The following is an 18,315-nucleotide window of genomic DNA, read 5'->3' on the forward strand; positions in this document are numbered from 1 at the left end:
TTGTGGTTCAGAACCAGATGCGCCTGAGAACTGTCCGTTGCTGCAGTCTGAAGGTATCATGGTTGGATTTCTGAGTCCGATCTCTGCTTCCTTCACTCTCCTATTTATAGTTCCTCATCTCCATCTAGATGTGTGGGTTTTGGTCTGGAAGAGGTTTCCCACAGTCTGAACCAATCAGAGCTCAGGACTAGAGATAATAAGAAGTCTGCCCTGCCATATGGTCACTACTCATGTCCAGAGGGGACAATGGTTTGATCTCAGGGGAACAGGTGGACGACTGGGGTGAGATTTTTGTGAATGTGGGAATGTTATAAAGAGTTAGTCGACTTTGTGGTGTCTAACTCTTTCACACACTCATTAATTATCAAACACTGAAAAGCTTAGTTTTGGGAGAACATAAAACTATTTTTGAACCAATTAATCAATTGATATCACTTTTTGTTGTGTTTATATTGCTTGGTCAATCTTATCTGAAACTTTAAAACACTTTATTCAACTTCATTTGTTTGAAAATGTGCCATACAGATCAGTTTCAACCTGACAAGACTAAAGTGGACTTATTGCTTAAATCAGTTATTCATCTTTACTGCAACTTCTGCTAAGATTATTCCTTTTTTTAATCTAGATGTTTTATATACTGAAATGTTCTTGGTGTGAGTAAAAAGTCTCTCTCAGTTTCCCAAGACTTGGTCAGTGAACTACAAAAGGTTTTTCGGTGAACCTCTGGTTATGTCTGTGACATCAAGAACCATCTGGAGGGAAGTCAATTGATTGGCTGTCCAAGCTTTCATAGTATAAAATTAATACAATTAAACTGACAGTCAGCGATCATCAACTTTTTAAGTTTGCAATAAAAGAGTTTTGGATATTTTGTAAACTTCTATTTTCTTTTCTCTCGTCATTCAGGTGGTTCAAATCTCCCATCTTTATTTAAAGAAGGGATCAGAGCAGATGTCTCATGAAGTGTGCCAAGCACCACTCAAAAACTCTCAGCTGCTGGTCTTGTTTAAGATGCAAATTCATTTGAACTTTGACTTTCCTCCACAGTGTTTCTAAGTGTTTCTTTGAATGAAAAGTTTTCCCCAACTTTCTTGTTAATTCGATACATGTCAGTGGGTAACAATGCAGAACTGTAGAGCAGTAACTTTAAAGCATAAAATTAATCTTTCTCTTCAGGTTCGACATGAGATTAGGTGTGTTGAACTGCACATTGAAAATGTTACTTTACTAAAAAAGAAAGTAATAAATGTAGCTTTTTAACACAAGTTCAAGACACATGCAACATCAAATAAATTTCTGTATTTACAGAACAGCTAACGTTGTACTGAACAGTCCACCTTTAAGGTAAAATAAACAAATGCTTTCACATAGGATGAGCAAACAGTACATAAAATTTAACGACTCCTTGAATTTTGGGTAATTTGCTTAAATTCATTTGGTTAACATTAAAGAGTAAAGATTGTTTGAATAACTATTTTTTCAGTTAGAAAATGTACAGTTGTGAAAAGTCAACACAAAATAATCTTCAATTTTAAATATTATTCCCATAAAATGCTAAAAAAAAATCTAAATCTACACTCTCTGACCAACTATGATCTTTGTCAAAGGGAATTCCTGTCTGTTGATATATGCTATGTCCACCAGAGGACGCTGTTTACTGGCCCAATGCCTAATTGATTCTGGTCTGGATTGTGGAGGAGAGTTAGATATCTATGGAGATATTTCAGCCAAACTTGAGTTTTGGCTGAAATGACTCTCCATAAATATTATCCTGAACCTTCCAAATATGAATGTATTCATGATCTCAAAGTGTTGTGTTCAAAATAAATCTTGTCTCAATACTTGTCAATGTTTCAAATATATCTTACAGTTGAAACATTTATATTTTATAATCTTAACTGATTTAGAAATTGAGAAAAAGATTTTAAAATATATAATACTTCAGTTTAAGTGCAGATAAATGTGACTAGCACAGTAATCTAAAGATCACCAATTAATGCCACAGTTTAGGCTAAAAATATCTATGTCCAATTCTTTTTTTTAAATCAGTTTTTCTTTACATTTTTATTTAAATATTACATATTGAAAATTGTTAATGACCAGCTTTTTGAATGCTTCCACAGGCATGTAGATGACTTATCTATGGTGAAATCTTGTTTTTGAGTATGGAAGGCCTCCTTGCCATCTCCTTTAATTTTTATCTCCACAGGTTCTAAGTGTTTTAAAATCAGAAATAGTGTGCAACATAAAAATCCAAAACAGTGTCATAGCTAATTAAAATCTCTTTATTACAATCACATGTACATAATCATATTTCAAAAAGCTTGCCGTAGTGAAAAGTACCCTTGCACAGACAGATGGGGTTGGTGTTGCAGGCTGGATGGAGGGATTGTCAGATGGAGTAGAACAAGTGTTTTTCGTTCCCCAGCAGCAAGTGTCTCCGCTCCAGTGTGCTTTTAATTTCACATCACATGAGGACAGCAGCGCTATTTTCAGCCATCCGTGTCCTTGTGTAACGTAAGCAAAGAGGGTGAAGGGGGGTGGGCGGCTAGGAAAATTTCTCTCTTCGTCATCCATTATTCAGACTGCTTGAATCACAACCGAGAGAGAAAAGAACATGGGAATAAACACAGTGGATATAAGATTCTAAATCTTTACTCACTGAGTGCTGTTCAATTAACCACCCGGGATTTTGTTTTCCTTAAAGTAAATGGATAAAAATCCAATGTTAAAGCAACCTAAAAATAGATAGCTTACACAAAGGCTGGAAGAAGGGCAATGTTAGGTGGAATGAACTCAATTCAGAGACGACAGTAAAACAACCCAGTGCCACTGTTCACTCACAATTTGGTTGTCTGGTGACTTTTTCAGGTATTCAGCAAACAGTTCCCTTCACACACACCTTGTAAAGATGTGGGAAAAACCTTAAAATAAATACATATTAGTAAACCGGCATCTCACATTAAGACGTTTTGAAAAATTAAAATCTATAATTTAAATACATTTAACCTGAAGGTAAAAAAATCCCATGCTAAGAAATGTGTGTCTTTTTTTAAGAAAACAACAGCATAAAAATTATTGACATAATTAAAAGTTATCTTTGACTTCCTACTTTTCTGGGATATAAATATGAAGTGGAACACGGGTCGGATTCTTTTAAGCCACTCTTCAAAATGGCAGATGTGTGGGGATTTTTACAAGCTAGTAAAAGGTTTTAAGAAAATCACTACTTGCCCACATTTCTACCATGTCGCCACGTTTCTACCAATTTATTTAAGGCTTACATATTTTTTACCAAGGTGTGAGTGAACATGGAGTTTAGGTTATTTAAAATAAAAGGAGAATAAAAAATAAATGGATTGCACTTATTTGTCACTTAATTTTAGGAACAGATGACGTATGAATGAATGAAAGAATGAATTGGAGAATATTTGTGGACTAAAATATACAGTCATATTCAATGAATTAGGATATGTGTGCCAATGAGACTCATGAGATTAAAAACTTTTTAAAAATGACCTTTTAGCGGATATTAAACACACTTTTCATTCTATATTCAGAATCTTTTTTAGTGGTTTGACGTAACATTCTAATCTTAAATGTCGTGTTTTCATCATCTGTAAGCAGAAGATCATAATAATTAACAGATATAATAAATTAAATAAATATGGCTATGCAGCATCATTGTTGATGGACATTTAATGTTTTCCCACATGGCAGATTTAGATTTAAAATAGATTTTTATTTAAACAAGAAGTTCTTTTGTAATTGGAAATAGCACTGACATTAACAAAAAGAAAATAAGATGGGGAGGGGAACATTTCTGGGGAAAATATCTAGTTTTGTTTTCATTTTAGCAAGAAATGTTGTGTATAAAAAAAAACTTTGGTCAAATTCAAACATAACTAAATCTGCCTGCCGTATGAACAATTATTAACCTAACCACAAACAAAAAGATTTAACCACACAAAATGTGCACCTTCTTTCTTTTAGCATTATGACTGATCTTCAGAAAGAGATTTGTGTTGCAGCTTCATATACTGCATAAAAAAGATTGTGTGAAGTTTTCTTTGTGATGGTTATGCAACAAATAGAAAAAAAAGTAGCGAATATAACAGTTTCACGAAAGCAAGGACAATGAAGTGACACAATTTTGCTTTTTGAAGCTAAAGTTGGCAGCAAGAACAATGTCAAACATAACTTAAATAGTTTGAAGTTGACTTCACTTGCAGATTTCTGACACATTTTCCAGAAAAAGAAGAAGATAGCATGTCATACATCTATATTCCCTGGGACATGGCTTCAAACCATCTGTTTCATCATGCAGTCATGTCATGAATTTAGACATCTTCCAAAATTTTGATCAAAAATAGGGTAAAAAAAAGCATATTTTTTTCCCCATGTTCTCATTTCCATTACTATCATAAAATAGCTAACATCCAAATATGGAGAGAGTAAATTAAAAATAAAAACATCATCAACCTCATTCCAAACAGTCAGATGCACAAAATCTCTCAAAATCATACCTGAAAACTAGAATTTCTCTTTAAATTACACAACCTATGGAGAGCACTCTTAAGTTTTAGAAACAAACAAAAATACCATCTATGACCAAGGACATATGATGTTTTAAATATTCTGATGATACAATTTTTATCCCTGTGCTGTATATACAGCCTCCACAACACAGCTATAAGTCTACAGAATCACATGATAAACCACTGGAGGCATCAGATGGCACCATCATATCCTCAAACTCTACCCTCAGTCGCACTGTGTGACAAAATCAATATGTACATGTCATAATGACACAAAACAACAGTAAATTCAATTTCAAAAATCCATTTAAAGAGACAATAATATTTATATAGTGTGTTCTCTTCATAAGAAAAGTAAATGAAAATATCACTAGCTTTTAAATGACTTAACTAGCATTAAAAGATTTAAAGATCATTAAAACTGTCCACGTTTGTTTTGAAACCATCACAAGAAAAATATTGAAATATGTCCAACACAACCACAATAAACTACTTTTTTCCTCCATAAATCACTATGATAGTTTATAAAGAAAACATCAACAAACACTGTCATTCTATCTACAGTTGTTCCACTGGCCTAAGTCCCTGGTACAGATAGGTAGGGAAAACTTTTTATATAAAAATGATGTGCAAAAAGTTTTTTTCTTCTTAGGTCCCTCCCATGGAAAACACTGTAAATATCTGTATGACCTTAGCTGTTGCCTCTGCAAACTCCAAGATTACTTGTGCACTTGTGGTGTCTTATCACTTTGTGCATCCGTTTTGATTTAAAACAAATTACTGCATTCACTGAAAAGCAGACACCATCGTTACCTTGACGAAACTAACTTGAGGTATTATTGCACTTGTTCCTGAACTGCGGACCTGTCACCAGCTTGAAGTGGAATGTCTCTGGAGCTCTACCTGCAGAGCAGACGCTGCGGACATCAGCACATCCTCCCATATGTAAGGTCTATCAGAGTTCTACCGTCCTTTCTCAAAAAAACCCTTCTCCTCAGGATTTGAGTAAACATGCATAAACTGTTTTATGCGTAGATCTGTAAACATCCTGCCGATTTTAAAATTCCTGGCAGTAAAGTAGAGCCATGACACGTGGTGGACTAACTACTCTATGCTGCATTCATGTCTCTGAATTAACAGTTTTCTACTCAAGTAGAAATACTCAATAAAATATTAGTGGTATGTAGTTATTTGTCTAATTCTGCCAGATTCCAGATCAGTTGCAGCAATGTATTTAGTTTTAAATCGCTGATAAAAGACGCTGGTTGCTGAAAATAGCAGAAGGAGCAAGCGACATGATAATTATAATATTAACAATTAACGCTACTAATAGTGTAATCCTGGTAATTATCTGAACATTTATATCAGTCCTGACAGTAGGTTCTAATTAGAGATAAATAAAAACGGTGATCGGTGTAACACTACTTTTATTAAAGAGTGCTTTGACTCCAAATCACTTAATTAGGTTTCTTAAAATGGGGAATATGTGCAGTCATATGCATGTAGTTTTAGATTGAAATTGAGTAACATGAGTGCAGCGTAAAGTCCTGGCCAAGCATTGCAGCATATGATTTAACAGATTAAAGTTGAGCATCAAACCTTCTACCTGAAAAACTGTTGCATTCCACTAACCCACACACTTTTATTCTTGTTGCACAAAATCATACTGATTATTTTTTAACAAACTGTTACTATCTGAAAAAGGATACATTTTTCAAGATTTTGTATCAAATCTCCAAGTTGTCATTGTCTGCTTTGCTACAGTTGATTTGTATCTTTACCATTGATATAAAAGGAATTTGTGATTTGTTTTAAGTGCGCAGACAAGAAAATACACCTAGAATAGTATTGCTCTCCAAGTATCCCATGGCCTGTTAGAGGTTCAAACCCAAATATTTGTAAATGTTTAAAAAAATCCAGTAAAATATACTTAGCATTGGATGTAGCATGAATCACATGGTGCAAACACACACCAGCTCATATGACCTTGCTCATTTGTTTGTCATGTCAAGCGTCATGCACTGACTCACACATTTTGTCCGGAGTGCTGTACAGTGGTCACACACCCACACGTAAAGCTATCAGTTGAGGTGATGCAAAGCAATGAGAGTAAAGTTTTCCCTTTCAGACATATATGCTAACAGAACAATACAACAATTGTGTGAAGTGTCTTGCTTCCTGTCTTCCGCAGAGAGATTAGAGAATGGATGTCAGTTTTATCTTTGCACTTCAGATACTGGAAGTAATTAGTTAATAAATAAAGTCCCCTAAGATTTTACTAACAGCCCATAATCCCCTAAAAATGTCACCGGAAAAATATATTTGGCAGTCTGTGAAAACAGTCAAGCAGTGATGGTTCTTGCAATAATTGAGCCCTGGGGAAGCATGTCTGTCTACACCTCACGTCAACCCCCCACTGCTGGGCAGAGTTGTATAGTTTTACTTCTTATGTTCCTTTTCATAGAAATCTAACAATCCTACTCATTTTGTAAAGCAAACATTCAACAAACTGTATTTCTAAGAGTTTGTATCAGGGTAGAGTAACATAGTTCAGGTGTTTTAATACTGCAAACTTTACATAAATAGCCTTTTAATTTTGCTCTAGATTGAAAGCTGGGAATCAGACACCAACCAGCATTATTATCAGCGTCTGCACTGCCCATTGACTGCACATGCAAAAATCAATATAAATCTGGTTTGATTAGAACTGACATGCTTTTTTGTTGTTAGGTGCTCCTGACCCCACACAACTCAGTGCCCAGTGCCTGGGCATTGAACCATATCACAATTATCAAAACATCCACTGCAGCCATACTCTTATGGGATTATTGAGGGATATTAAAGTGCAGAGGAAAAAAAAACTGAATTGAGGGTGGCAGTCAGACTTTTTGGTATTTCCTGTTTTAAAAACAGTATTATAAACCCACCGATGATTCCAAACATGTCTAATTGAAGTGACGTAAGAAACCCAAGACAGCTTTATATCTTCAGTTCCATTGGGTGAACAACACCTGCCTGGAGTGGACTGAAGAGACGTTGGTGCTTTTCTTTCACATTGTTTGTTTTCACTCCAAGTCTAAATGGGCCTTCCACCAATCCCAAACTCTCTTTCTCTACCAGATGCCTAGTTCAGCTGACATCCATGCTCTTGTCTAACTCTAAGAAAGACGGAACAGGCAGACTCACATAATATTATATCATTAGTTTAACATCACACACACTCAAAGGTTAAACTAAACATTGTGTCTGTGCAGTTAGACAGTGGTGACTGTCAACAAGGAGCTTGGACACAACATGTCCTCCTGGTTGTCCAACCTGGTCCCATGAGTAAGCAGCTCCTCTACGGTTGTCCAGTCATCCAACAGCTTTCTGTTCCTCAGACGACTCAGCTTCCGTTGACTCAGCTCCAGGACAGTTTTGCATCGCCCCTCAGCAAAAGGTCCAACTCCCCTGCTTTCTATTAAGCCTCCGTCTACTATAGACGCTGCTCCCCGGCTAACTGCTTCTCGTAAAGGCCCGCCTCTGGCCAGCAGCTGTTGCTGCTTTTGCTCCCGAGCCAACAGGAAGTGTTCTCTCCTCTCTGTTCGACTCCAGTAGCGACCCAGCAGCATGTCAGTGTTGGTCTCTTCATCAGTGCTCATTCCGCTCCGTTCATCTGCCAGCTGATGAGCTCGATCTCTGAGCAACTGGCTCCTTGTGACTCGTGAGGTTGTGTTAGGTCTAGAGCTTGGGTTAGGTTTTGCCTGCAGACCGGAACCGGCATTGTGACTTGAGTTCGCATTTGTTTGTCCATTCTTTGCCTCACATTCAGCAGCAGTTCCAACTCCTGTGTGGCCCTCCAAAGTGCTGTAGAGGCCTCTACCTCCTCCACCTCCGTAGGACTGACGACTGGCCGGCTTTGGCCAGGTGTCGTTGACGTCTCCAGCCTGCAGAGGGAGGACATGACTCTGGAGGTGCTGCTGTTCTCTAGCTCTGCTCCTTTCCAGCTCCAGTTGCCTCTCTCTTTCCTTCTCCTCCTGGAGCTTTGTCTCTCTTTCCCTCTCCATCTCTCTTTCAATTTCTCTTTCCCTTTCAATCTCCTTTTCCTTTTGTAGTTGTCTCTTTTGTTCCAGTTCCCTCTCCATCTCCCTCTCTCTTTCTGCCATCGCTGGCTCAGGCATTAAGCTTCTATCTTGAGTGTGCCACCAGTCATTTTGTGTGATCTGACCACCCGAGTTGTCATAGCATCGCTCACTGGTGTTGGTGCCCCTGACGTGTCCCAAAGCAGCCGGGTGTTGTTGGGGTGATAGGGTCATGCCTGTTGGGTGGGAAGCCATCACACCAGCATCTAGCTCACCTTCCTCTGGCAGGCCTGGTGGAAGGACGTTGTGTGGCGTGACACCTCCACAGTAGTGCAGAGTTGCAGCACAGTAGGAAGGTGATGCTGGGTGGCTGGCCCGGCGGCGGTATTCCTGCGGAGGCGGTCGATGGTGTAGGGTTCTGCTCCTCCTCAGCATGCCTACTGAGCTTGAACCCTGGTGGTTGTACGGCTGCTGCATGGGTATTTGTGGTCTTCGATGGCTGGAGGGTGTGCTGCAGGTGGAGAGGACCGGGGCATTTATACGTGGGACTGGGGCGTGAGAGGGGTTGAAGAGAGCTCCGCTGCTAGAGCTGTGGCGGTTCAGACAGGGTCGGTCAGCTTTATGGAACTGGACCGATGAAACCCTGGAAATAAAATTGTTCTAGTTAACTGACGCAACAAATGTGCAGCTGAAATCATGTTTCCATACACATCATAAAAAGACATAACCATTTCTTTAACTATCACCATCAGCACTGAATCAGAAAGAAAAAAATATATGTCAGTTGGAATTACTGACATTTGTATTTGTGAAATTAAAATTAATAAAAGGAATTTCTATTTAGAAATGAAAGTATTTTCTTTAAAATCTGAAGTTTACATGCACTAAGGTCTATGGCTTTGAAGCTGCAGTATGTAACTTTTTGATGAAACTGTTACTATGTCGTGACAGTACAAATAATCAGAGAAAAAAATTGAGCTCATCTGCTTTCTCCCAGTTCTCCCAGTGCTACCTAGAAACAACCAATCAGGGCCAGGAGGCCGGTCTTGGTGCCGTCAATCAGACCTCCTTTTGGCTTTGATTGGTTATTTTTTGTCTGGAGTGGTGCATTTCTTCAGACAGCAATAATAGTTCAAGGAGGAGTACGACCATTTGTATGACAGTATATTATGAGACTGATTATCTGTCTTATACTGTCACAACACAGTGACAGTTTTATCAAATATGTAAAAAAAAAATAAATATATATATATATATATATATATATATATATATATATATATATATATATATATATTTATTTTTTTTTACATATATATATATATATATATATTTTTTTTTTTTTAAAAATTCATACTGCAGCTTTAAACAACTTGGGAACGCTTGTTGTCTGACAATAAATGAAAAACAAGACATCTGTGGACTTCCAAAAATCTGGATCCTCCTTTGAATTTTCAGATGCCCGAATCTGCACTATTTACCTACTCATAAAATAATTATAAAGAATAAACACCATGGGAATGTCCAGTCATAATACTATTCAGGAAGGATCCAGATACTTTGTCTTGTGCTGACATAGGCTGAAAGGCTGGTCAGCAAGAAAGAAGCAATTACTCCAAAAGCAACATAAAAAAGATAGGCTTACTGTTGCACCGAGGGATCAAAGATCTTAATATTGCCAACCATAACCTGTGTTCTGATGACACTTGAAAATTGATCAAAGTTTCACTGTTACATTTGGAGGAAAAAGCCTAAAGGCACTATCCCATTGGGTGGCACTGTTATGTTGATGGGAGGCAAATTACAAATTATATTGCATCTTGAAGAAAGAGCTTTATATGCAAATATGCAAGCAGCATTTCAAGACATGAGCTATGACATTAAATATTGCTTACAAACAGGCCTTATGACTGCACAAAGACCCTACAAGCATGCTTCTAAATTAGTTACAAAGTGACTTTAAGACAAGAAAGTTACTGTCTTAAAACCTTAACCCACAAAGTCATCATGTTGATCTCTTAAAAACTCATAGAAAATGTGTGGACAGAACTCAAATGGTGTGTGCAAACAAGGGGACCTACAAACAGTTCTGTCAGGAGGAGTGGGCCAAAATTATAACATACTGTTTTCAGAAACTTGAGAATGGATAGTCAAAATATTTGACTCCATTCAGACAGTTCAAAAGTAATGCTACCAAATACTAAAGAAATGCAGCAGGTAAACCTAAGACTTTGACTAAAGTAATACAAAAAACTCTCTTTCATGTTATTCTGGTGTTTGGCAAATGGAAATAAATTTGAATGAGCAGAATAATTCTCAATTGACAGGGCATATATTTTTGATTAATAAAATATATTCTGCTCTATTCATTTGGAAAGCAATGCCAGTGTAAATAGAGGGACTCGTGAAACATTATATTTGAAATGTGCACAAGTCTTTCTGGTAGGATCCCTAACACTTATTTAAATACAATGTTACTTTTAAACAAGGCAGCCAATTAACTAATGAATAGTAAAGGAATGTTTTGGTGGTGGACAAAATGAAGTCATGGTTTTGAACACAGGTAACTGAAGGAAAGTTCTATTTTTAAAACAAACACCAATGCGCTGCAAGGCAGGTTGTCCAAAAAATAACTGCATGGATGTATGAGCACAGATTTGAAATGACAGAATACACAGAGCAAATAAATGCATAAATCTAACATAGGACTACTGAAAAGTTACGATTATAAATGCTAATCACAAGACTCATTCCTGAAGCCATTCTCACTCTAAGGCAAATTTCTATTGTGAAGTGTCATTTTATAGTTTGAAAAATGGGCACAACACTTTCTACTCTTCCGTGCCTTGTTGAACCAAATTAGAAAGCAAGTTTGACAGAACTGTCTTTTTTGTAGCACATGAGCACTGTTACCAGCCTGTCTTAGGTGTGGGGTTTCAAATGATTTCTATGTGAATAAGATAAAAATAAATAAATAACTAATTCATAGTGGACAAGACTGTAATTAGGATTAATTACAGTCTTGTATACTGTAATTACGTCACTAATCAATGAAATATTTTTCCCAAATTACCTGAAAAGTCCTCGAGGCTGGACGTCCATGACTGGCCCAGCTCCATCCTCCATCCCATGTTGCAGGTGCTGACATGGGGGCTGCATCGTCAGGGCCTCTGGTATCGATTCGAGCAGCTCTCTGTGACTCTTGGGGCAGCTGTCACGCCTCTCGCGTCTCTCGCATGGTTCACCCTGATGTTGCATCCTGGCATTGTACAGACGCATCCTCTTCTCTAGGAGCCTTTGGAAGTGTCTGAACTCCCCGGTGCTAACACTGTAGAAGCCTGAATCGCTGAGCTCAGAGGAGATGAAAGACTCTGAGGACGGAGAGCCCCCACCTCCGAACCCCCCACACCCAGCAGTGGCAAAGTTCCCATGAGGATGACAGTCTTCCAGACCTCCCTCCTCTGTCTCCAGCCCTGAGAGATCACCCTGATGGAGGGAGCCATCTGTCCAGCCCAGACCACTGTCCAGCTCATGGTGAAGGGGCATGTAACCCAATGGCTTCTCCAGGATGAAGTCCTCATCGTCAGTCTACAAGACAAGAGATGCTCATTCTAAAGGACAGCTCACAAACAGGCAAATCAGAAGCTAAAAATAACTGCATGTTGCATGTGTATTTCCTCAATACAAACTGGATGAGTTTGTGGAACAATAGGATGCCAAAACCTCATAAAGATTGTTTTGTTTTAGTAAAGCAAAAAGGTCTCCAAAATTTAAGAACAACTCCAATAAGCAACATGTTTAGACTCCTTGTGTTGTCTAATCTCCAGCCTATAAATTCTTGCAAATTTCTTTGTTCTAGTTTTAAAGAAATTTTATATATATATATATATATATATATATATATATATATATATATATATATATATATATATATATATATATATATTTTTTTTTTTTTTACCAGTTCATTCCTGTTAAAAATGAACAGGGCAGTTGTTGAAGGTTTTAATTGCATCTCACACTCCAAAGCAGTGGAGTCAGTTCTCAGGGGCCATGTTTTAATTCTTCCCCTAATTCAACACACCTGAATCAAATGGTAGTTCATTAGCAGGCTTCTGGAAAACTTTATGATATGCTGAGAAGGTAGTTTGACCATTTGAACAGAAACATCTAAAACCAACAGGATACCGGACCTAGAGGACAGGGGCCAGTCACTCATGGTCTAAACAGTATTTTCCACATCCTAATTTTATATGTGAAATTGTGGAGTTGTATGTTAAGTGTAATTAGACATGCTCACAATTGTTTTGATTCTACAATTTTAGAATCAACCAATTGTGATTCTAAAATCACAATCACAATAAAAGCTTTATTGAACATCGAATGCAGAGTTTACACCTGGTGGTTGAAAAGGGATATGGGTTTTGGAATAAAATGGAGACTGTGAGTAGAAAACGTCACTAGAAAAAGGTAAGATTGCAGATACCTGACTGTGGCAGGTTGTTGGTTCATCTAAGTCAGGATTGCAACATCCCATCAGGCAATTCTTCCTTTTTTGTCGACGTCTGGCGAGTTCGAGATCCTAAAGAATGTATGCAGTGAAAAATTGGAAATAATTAATGGAATAAACATAAAGACTACTTTTCTAGGCTTATTTGACTATGTAACACTTTCATACATTATTTCTAAAAACTTCTTCAAGAAATATTTAATCAGAATTCTCTTTTACAGCCAATAGCCAATATAAAATGTAGCTGGAAGTCCAGCAAACCGTGGTGGTATATGGTATTGATTCAAATGACATGAACAAATATGCGTACCACGTTTTTTTTTCTTTTGTGAATAGCTTTTAAGACCATGTCTTTCTTCCACTCACCAGTCATGTGTTACTGACTGGTAATTGGTCTAATAAATAAAATCCCAGCTACACACATCTTTGTGATGCTTTTGCAAGGTGCTGTAGAAGATTTCCAACATTGCTTTGATTTCTTTTTATTTTATCAAAGCTGATAAAATGCAGCATATATTCACGTCAATGTTTATTTCTTGGAGCTTTTTTTAACTGTTCACCTCACCTGATGGTTGATTTCCACAGTGTCCCGTGGGGAGCTAGACATATAGCTGTACCGTCCTCCATCACAGTGATCTTGTGGCAGAGACAGATGGCCATAATAATGTCTGAGAAAAAACAAGATGAACATTTTAGCAGCTTTAGAGGCATCAATTAATTACATGATAAATTAAAATAAACTCAATAACTTCCATTTGTATAATTTATTGTTTATCTCTTTTTTTCTCTATTTCTACCAAAAACTGGATGATAAAAGTTTTCAGTTTGGTGCTTTGGTCTCAACTAACCTTTATTTTGAAGGACAATTTTGTTTACAAAGACTTCAAAATTAATTGTATTTGTTGTTTTGTTTATTTATTCTGTCTTCCAGTTCCAGTGTTAAATGTTCATTAGAATTTAAAGTTCACTGATCTTTTAGAATGTGTTCTTGCATTATTATTTTTTGCTATTACCATTATATTACTTAAAAATTGGTCTCAAAACAGCAATATTATCGTTTATCACAATAACTTCTGGAGCAATTTATCACAGGCCTATGCATGTGCATACCTGTCTGGGTAGGAGGGGCTAGATGTGTTAATTCCTGCCCCCCTCATTGGAAGAGGTAGGTTGAGGTGCTGCAGGTTGAGCGGCAGGGGTTCCCAGGATCCCCTGTCTCCCTCATTGCCCCGCCTCCTCTGGCCCTTGATCTGCAAAGTGATGGGGCGCTGACTCGCAGCAATAATCCTCAAGGCATCCCGCTGGCTTAGGTGTGCTAGACTCCGCCCACTCATCTGAGTCAAGTGAACAAACACAGATAGGATATGATGGTGGAATGTACATGGCCTTTCCTAGAGGATGATATTATCATTTGCTTCAACCAGAGACACACATGAATGAAACTCCAACTGTCACTCTTCTTTTTTATGATAAATTTACTATGAATTTATCATAAAATATAATAAATATGTATGTTGCCTTTGATAAATGCTACATATTTATCAAAGGCCTATAAATATTTCCCTGTGCCAGATAACTTTGATAATCCTAACTTAATTACAAATGGCTGGGATGGATGGATGGTGAGTTGCAAAAAACAACTCTGTCAAAAGAACGTTCAAAATTGTTGTGAGGCCAGTATTAATGTGGCAACACTGAGAATGAAGTGACTCCCCACTGATTTAGCTACACAGAAAATGTTGATGAGGTTCATAACCCTTGAGGGGTCAAATTTGATTTTGTCTATATAAACCCAGCATTTGGAAACACTTATTGCCTTAAATCGTACTCACAATTTTGGCTTAAACAAAAGACATTTCAAAAGGTTGATGCACATCCCACAGATTTAATCTCTGCAACATTTACCTTTAGCAGAGTCAGAAGTCACATCATCAAAATGATAGTCATCAGTTATTTGAATGTATGAGGTTCATTGGGTTAGGAAATGTATTCGGCATGTCGTTTTTATGCCCTCATATTATGTCACTAAATAAATAAATAACTGTTTTCTTTAAAGTTTCCACAGCAGCACTTTTTTTTCTCAGTGTCTTGAAAAACGAGCAACATTTGCTCTGCTCTGCTCTATTTCCTCTTCATATGAGTTATTTAAATTACCCATCTACCACATGTCTGCCTTTACCTTGAAGTGACTTTTCACTAACTACCCACTGAGCCTTGAGGCCAAATATAGATTTCATTTAGACATCAGTTGAAGTAAAATCTTTGCAACCCTGATTTAGATTCATATTTAGACTGAATAAAAACTGTCTGGTTTAAAAGTAAACTAAAAATTGAAAGGAAAGTTCTTGAGGATAAAACGAAATGTCCGGAAATCATGAAAAAATATTAGGAAGCATGAACTGGAACTTAAAGAATCTAATTTGATAAAATTTCAATCAGTAATCTCATCTTTTTTCATTGGCAAGCTCAAAAACTAAATTAAACTCCACATTTACAGTGTGGGGTATAATTTCATATTAGAATATGAGGATGACAAAAACAATATCGGAGAACAGTAAAAAACTGAATGTTGAAAATTAAGTGAATGGAAACCAATAAATATTTCTTCAATAAAATCAGCAGTGATTGGAATCTTCTCTTTTTGAGCTTCCAATTCAGCAAGCAGAGATTTATGTAACAAAAATAACAGATCTTCATGCCAAGATATCCTGTACAGCGTGCTAGTCTTTGTTTGAAGAAACATTTTTAAATATAATTACATAACTAGATGCTAATTTGGAGGCTCAGACAGGAATAGTTGACAAGTACAGAAGCCAGAATGTAATGCTTTCGACTCACATTCAGGTTGATTGTTTTGAATAACAAATTAAGTAAACTTGAGAGAGTCATGACTAATCACATGAGTAAAAGTATTCAACACAAAGACAGTGCTGCAAAAAAAAATAAAATTGCCCCTATTTTGAGGGGTCAAACTCTGGAAGGTTTAGTATTAACAGTGGTCCTGAAAAAAGATGGAAAAAGAAAAAATATATAAGTGATCTACAATACTTAGAAAATCAGTTTAGGCCAGAAAATGTACAACCAGTTGCCTCAGTAAAGGAACAACAGTAAGATCTTACCTAGTAGAATGTGCTAAAGCTATGCTACAATATCTTTGATGGCACCACCTAAGTGGGAACCAACACATCCATATATGGCCAATTAAAATTGTTGCTGCTGTATGCAACATTTGTCTACAACATTTTGAGAATGTTATAGGTCAAATACCCTGCATTTCTGCAGTCAGTTTGTTCTGGACTCAAAGATGAAGGCAGAATAAATCAGATATCTGCACGTTGCACATCACAGTTCTGTGTGTATGTAGTCAGGATCAAGTAAAGAAAAATATGAGATGATTCTTGCAAAAAACTCTGAGAAACTGCACAGATGCTTAATCCTCCATTTATTTTCCAATTTTTTTTTTTACTTTTGTGTGTTGCTTTCACACAATGTAAATACAAATTTTGGCAGTTCCCATTGGAATTATGTGAACTTGGACTTCATAACATATTTATCCCAGGAACAACTGCGATGAACAGAGTGGGGAATGCAGCTTAACTAATGACCAGATGCTGCTATGTGGCATCATGGGAATCACTGAGGAATTATTCCAGTTCGGTCATGGATTGTGGGAATCCAGCATCCTACACTGTGCATTTTTTGGAATGCAAGCTGCCATTTTGAAGGCAGCGTTCATTCCATCATCCTTTTTTACTATTATCTTAATGGTTTGAACGCAACACATGTTGCAAACTGGCAAAATCATAAGACACAACTGGGCAGCAAGATTGTTTCTCACTGACAGATGGTTGGATTAGGGACACCTGGGCAGCCACACCGTGTTCATCAAACATGACAAATATGAGTATGTCTCTGTAGGTCTGCAGTGAGGTGTGTTACTTCTGAAAAGCGGCATAACCCCTATTCTGCTTGCTACATATCAGTGCATGCAGCTCAAAAGCCATCTAATTAGACGCATGAACAGCATTGTTAACTCCAGTGCATCAGAACCATGAGTCACCCTCCGCTACATTCAGCTACACACAGACACACACATGCGTACACGCACACACACACACACAAAATGCATACAGCGTGAGCAAAGGAGCACAAAATGGCACCTGTATGTAAAGACGGAGGATGGCAACAGAAGGAGTGGGATTCTCTGGAAGGTGTCAGTGACACAAATGAGACAAAATCTAACATAACTTTGTAAAGAAATGGCATGAACAACTTAACATTGTGTTTAATTGTCTCACATTCAAATGCAAAATCCTGCAGAAATCCCAATGCCTACTTTGAGTCTCGTTAAATACATATACTGACACATCCACAAGCAAAAAAAACACAAGCACTAGTGACTCAATTTTATCTAATTCAAATGAGAGCTAATTAAAAATACTCAGCAGGATTTCTAGCAGTCAGGCAGTTTTTTAATGGCTTACCGTTTGGTCACCCATCCATGGTCCAGAGAGCCAACAGCCCATCTCCACAGCAACAGAAGGCAGCTGCTGAGGGTTTTGGTCAAATCAGCGGCTCTGCTGGTTCCCTTCAGCAGATCGCCTCTTCTGCCTCCTCCTCTTCCTCCGCCTTACAATCTCTCTCTTTCTTTCTTTTTTTCTCTCTCTCTAATCACAGTGCCTTTTCCCCTGCTATTCTATCCTCAGCTTCTGTTTCCCCCACACTTTCATCCAAGCAGGGCCTCTTGTTTTCCATCTATTTCTTCAACATCTCTTGCCACATCTCCTTCAAAAACTGCTTGAAATTTCAACATTCTGCATACAAACAGAGGCACGACATGCATGCATGGCAGCGCTGCAGTCATAAAAAAAATATGCGCAGGCTGACAGTGCGTTCAGAGATGGAGAGGGAAACACACAGCCAGGATGCTGTCTGATTGGTGTCTTTAAAGAGTCATCAGCCAATCACATGCACTGTTTTCCTTGTGGAGGTTTTCCTCTGTGTCTGAAACTCTTCAGCAAAGCTTCATGCAAGAGGCAGCCTCCACTGCAGTGATACACTCAGCGGCAGGGGAAACACGATATCAAACTATCCATCTTCTAGCTGCTCAGCTAGGATCTCCCCCTAGCAGATGCATGCTGGGAAATGGAGTGAAGGCATTGTGGCTCTTTCTTGTGTATTGGAATCAACCTGAAAGATTTTCTAC

At 37.6% G+C, this 18,315-nt stretch overlaps 1 protein-coding gene across 1 annotated transcript; it reads right to left on the reverse strand.

Annotated features, from left to right (window-relative positions):
- Window positions 1-2,264: 2,264 nt before the first annotated feature.
- On the reverse strand, window positions 2,265-18,018 carry LOC103464785 (uncharacterized). Its single transcript, XM_008409138.3, has 6 exons — window positions 17,594-18,018; window positions 14,220-14,443; window positions 13,675-13,777; window positions 13,086-13,181; window positions 11,673-12,187; window positions 2,265-9,242 (listed from the first exon to the last, which is right to left on the reverse strand). The coding sequence occupies exons 1-6, from the start codon at window positions 17,633-17,635 to the stop codon at window positions 7,793-7,795; spliced, it is 2,430 nt and encodes an 809-aa protein (XP_008407360.2). The 5' UTR covers window positions 17,636-18,018; the 3' UTR covers window positions 2,265-7,792.
- Window positions 18,019-18,315: the final 297 nt, after the last annotated feature.

Source organism: Poecilia reticulata, chromosome 5 (genome assembly GCF_904066995.2).
Source record: "Poecilia reticulata chromosome 5, P_reticulata-male-v2, whole genome shotgun sequence".
NCBI classification, from domain to species: domain Eukaryota; kingdom Metazoa; phylum Chordata; class Actinopteri; order Cyprinodontiformes; family Poeciliidae; genus Poecilia; species Poecilia reticulata.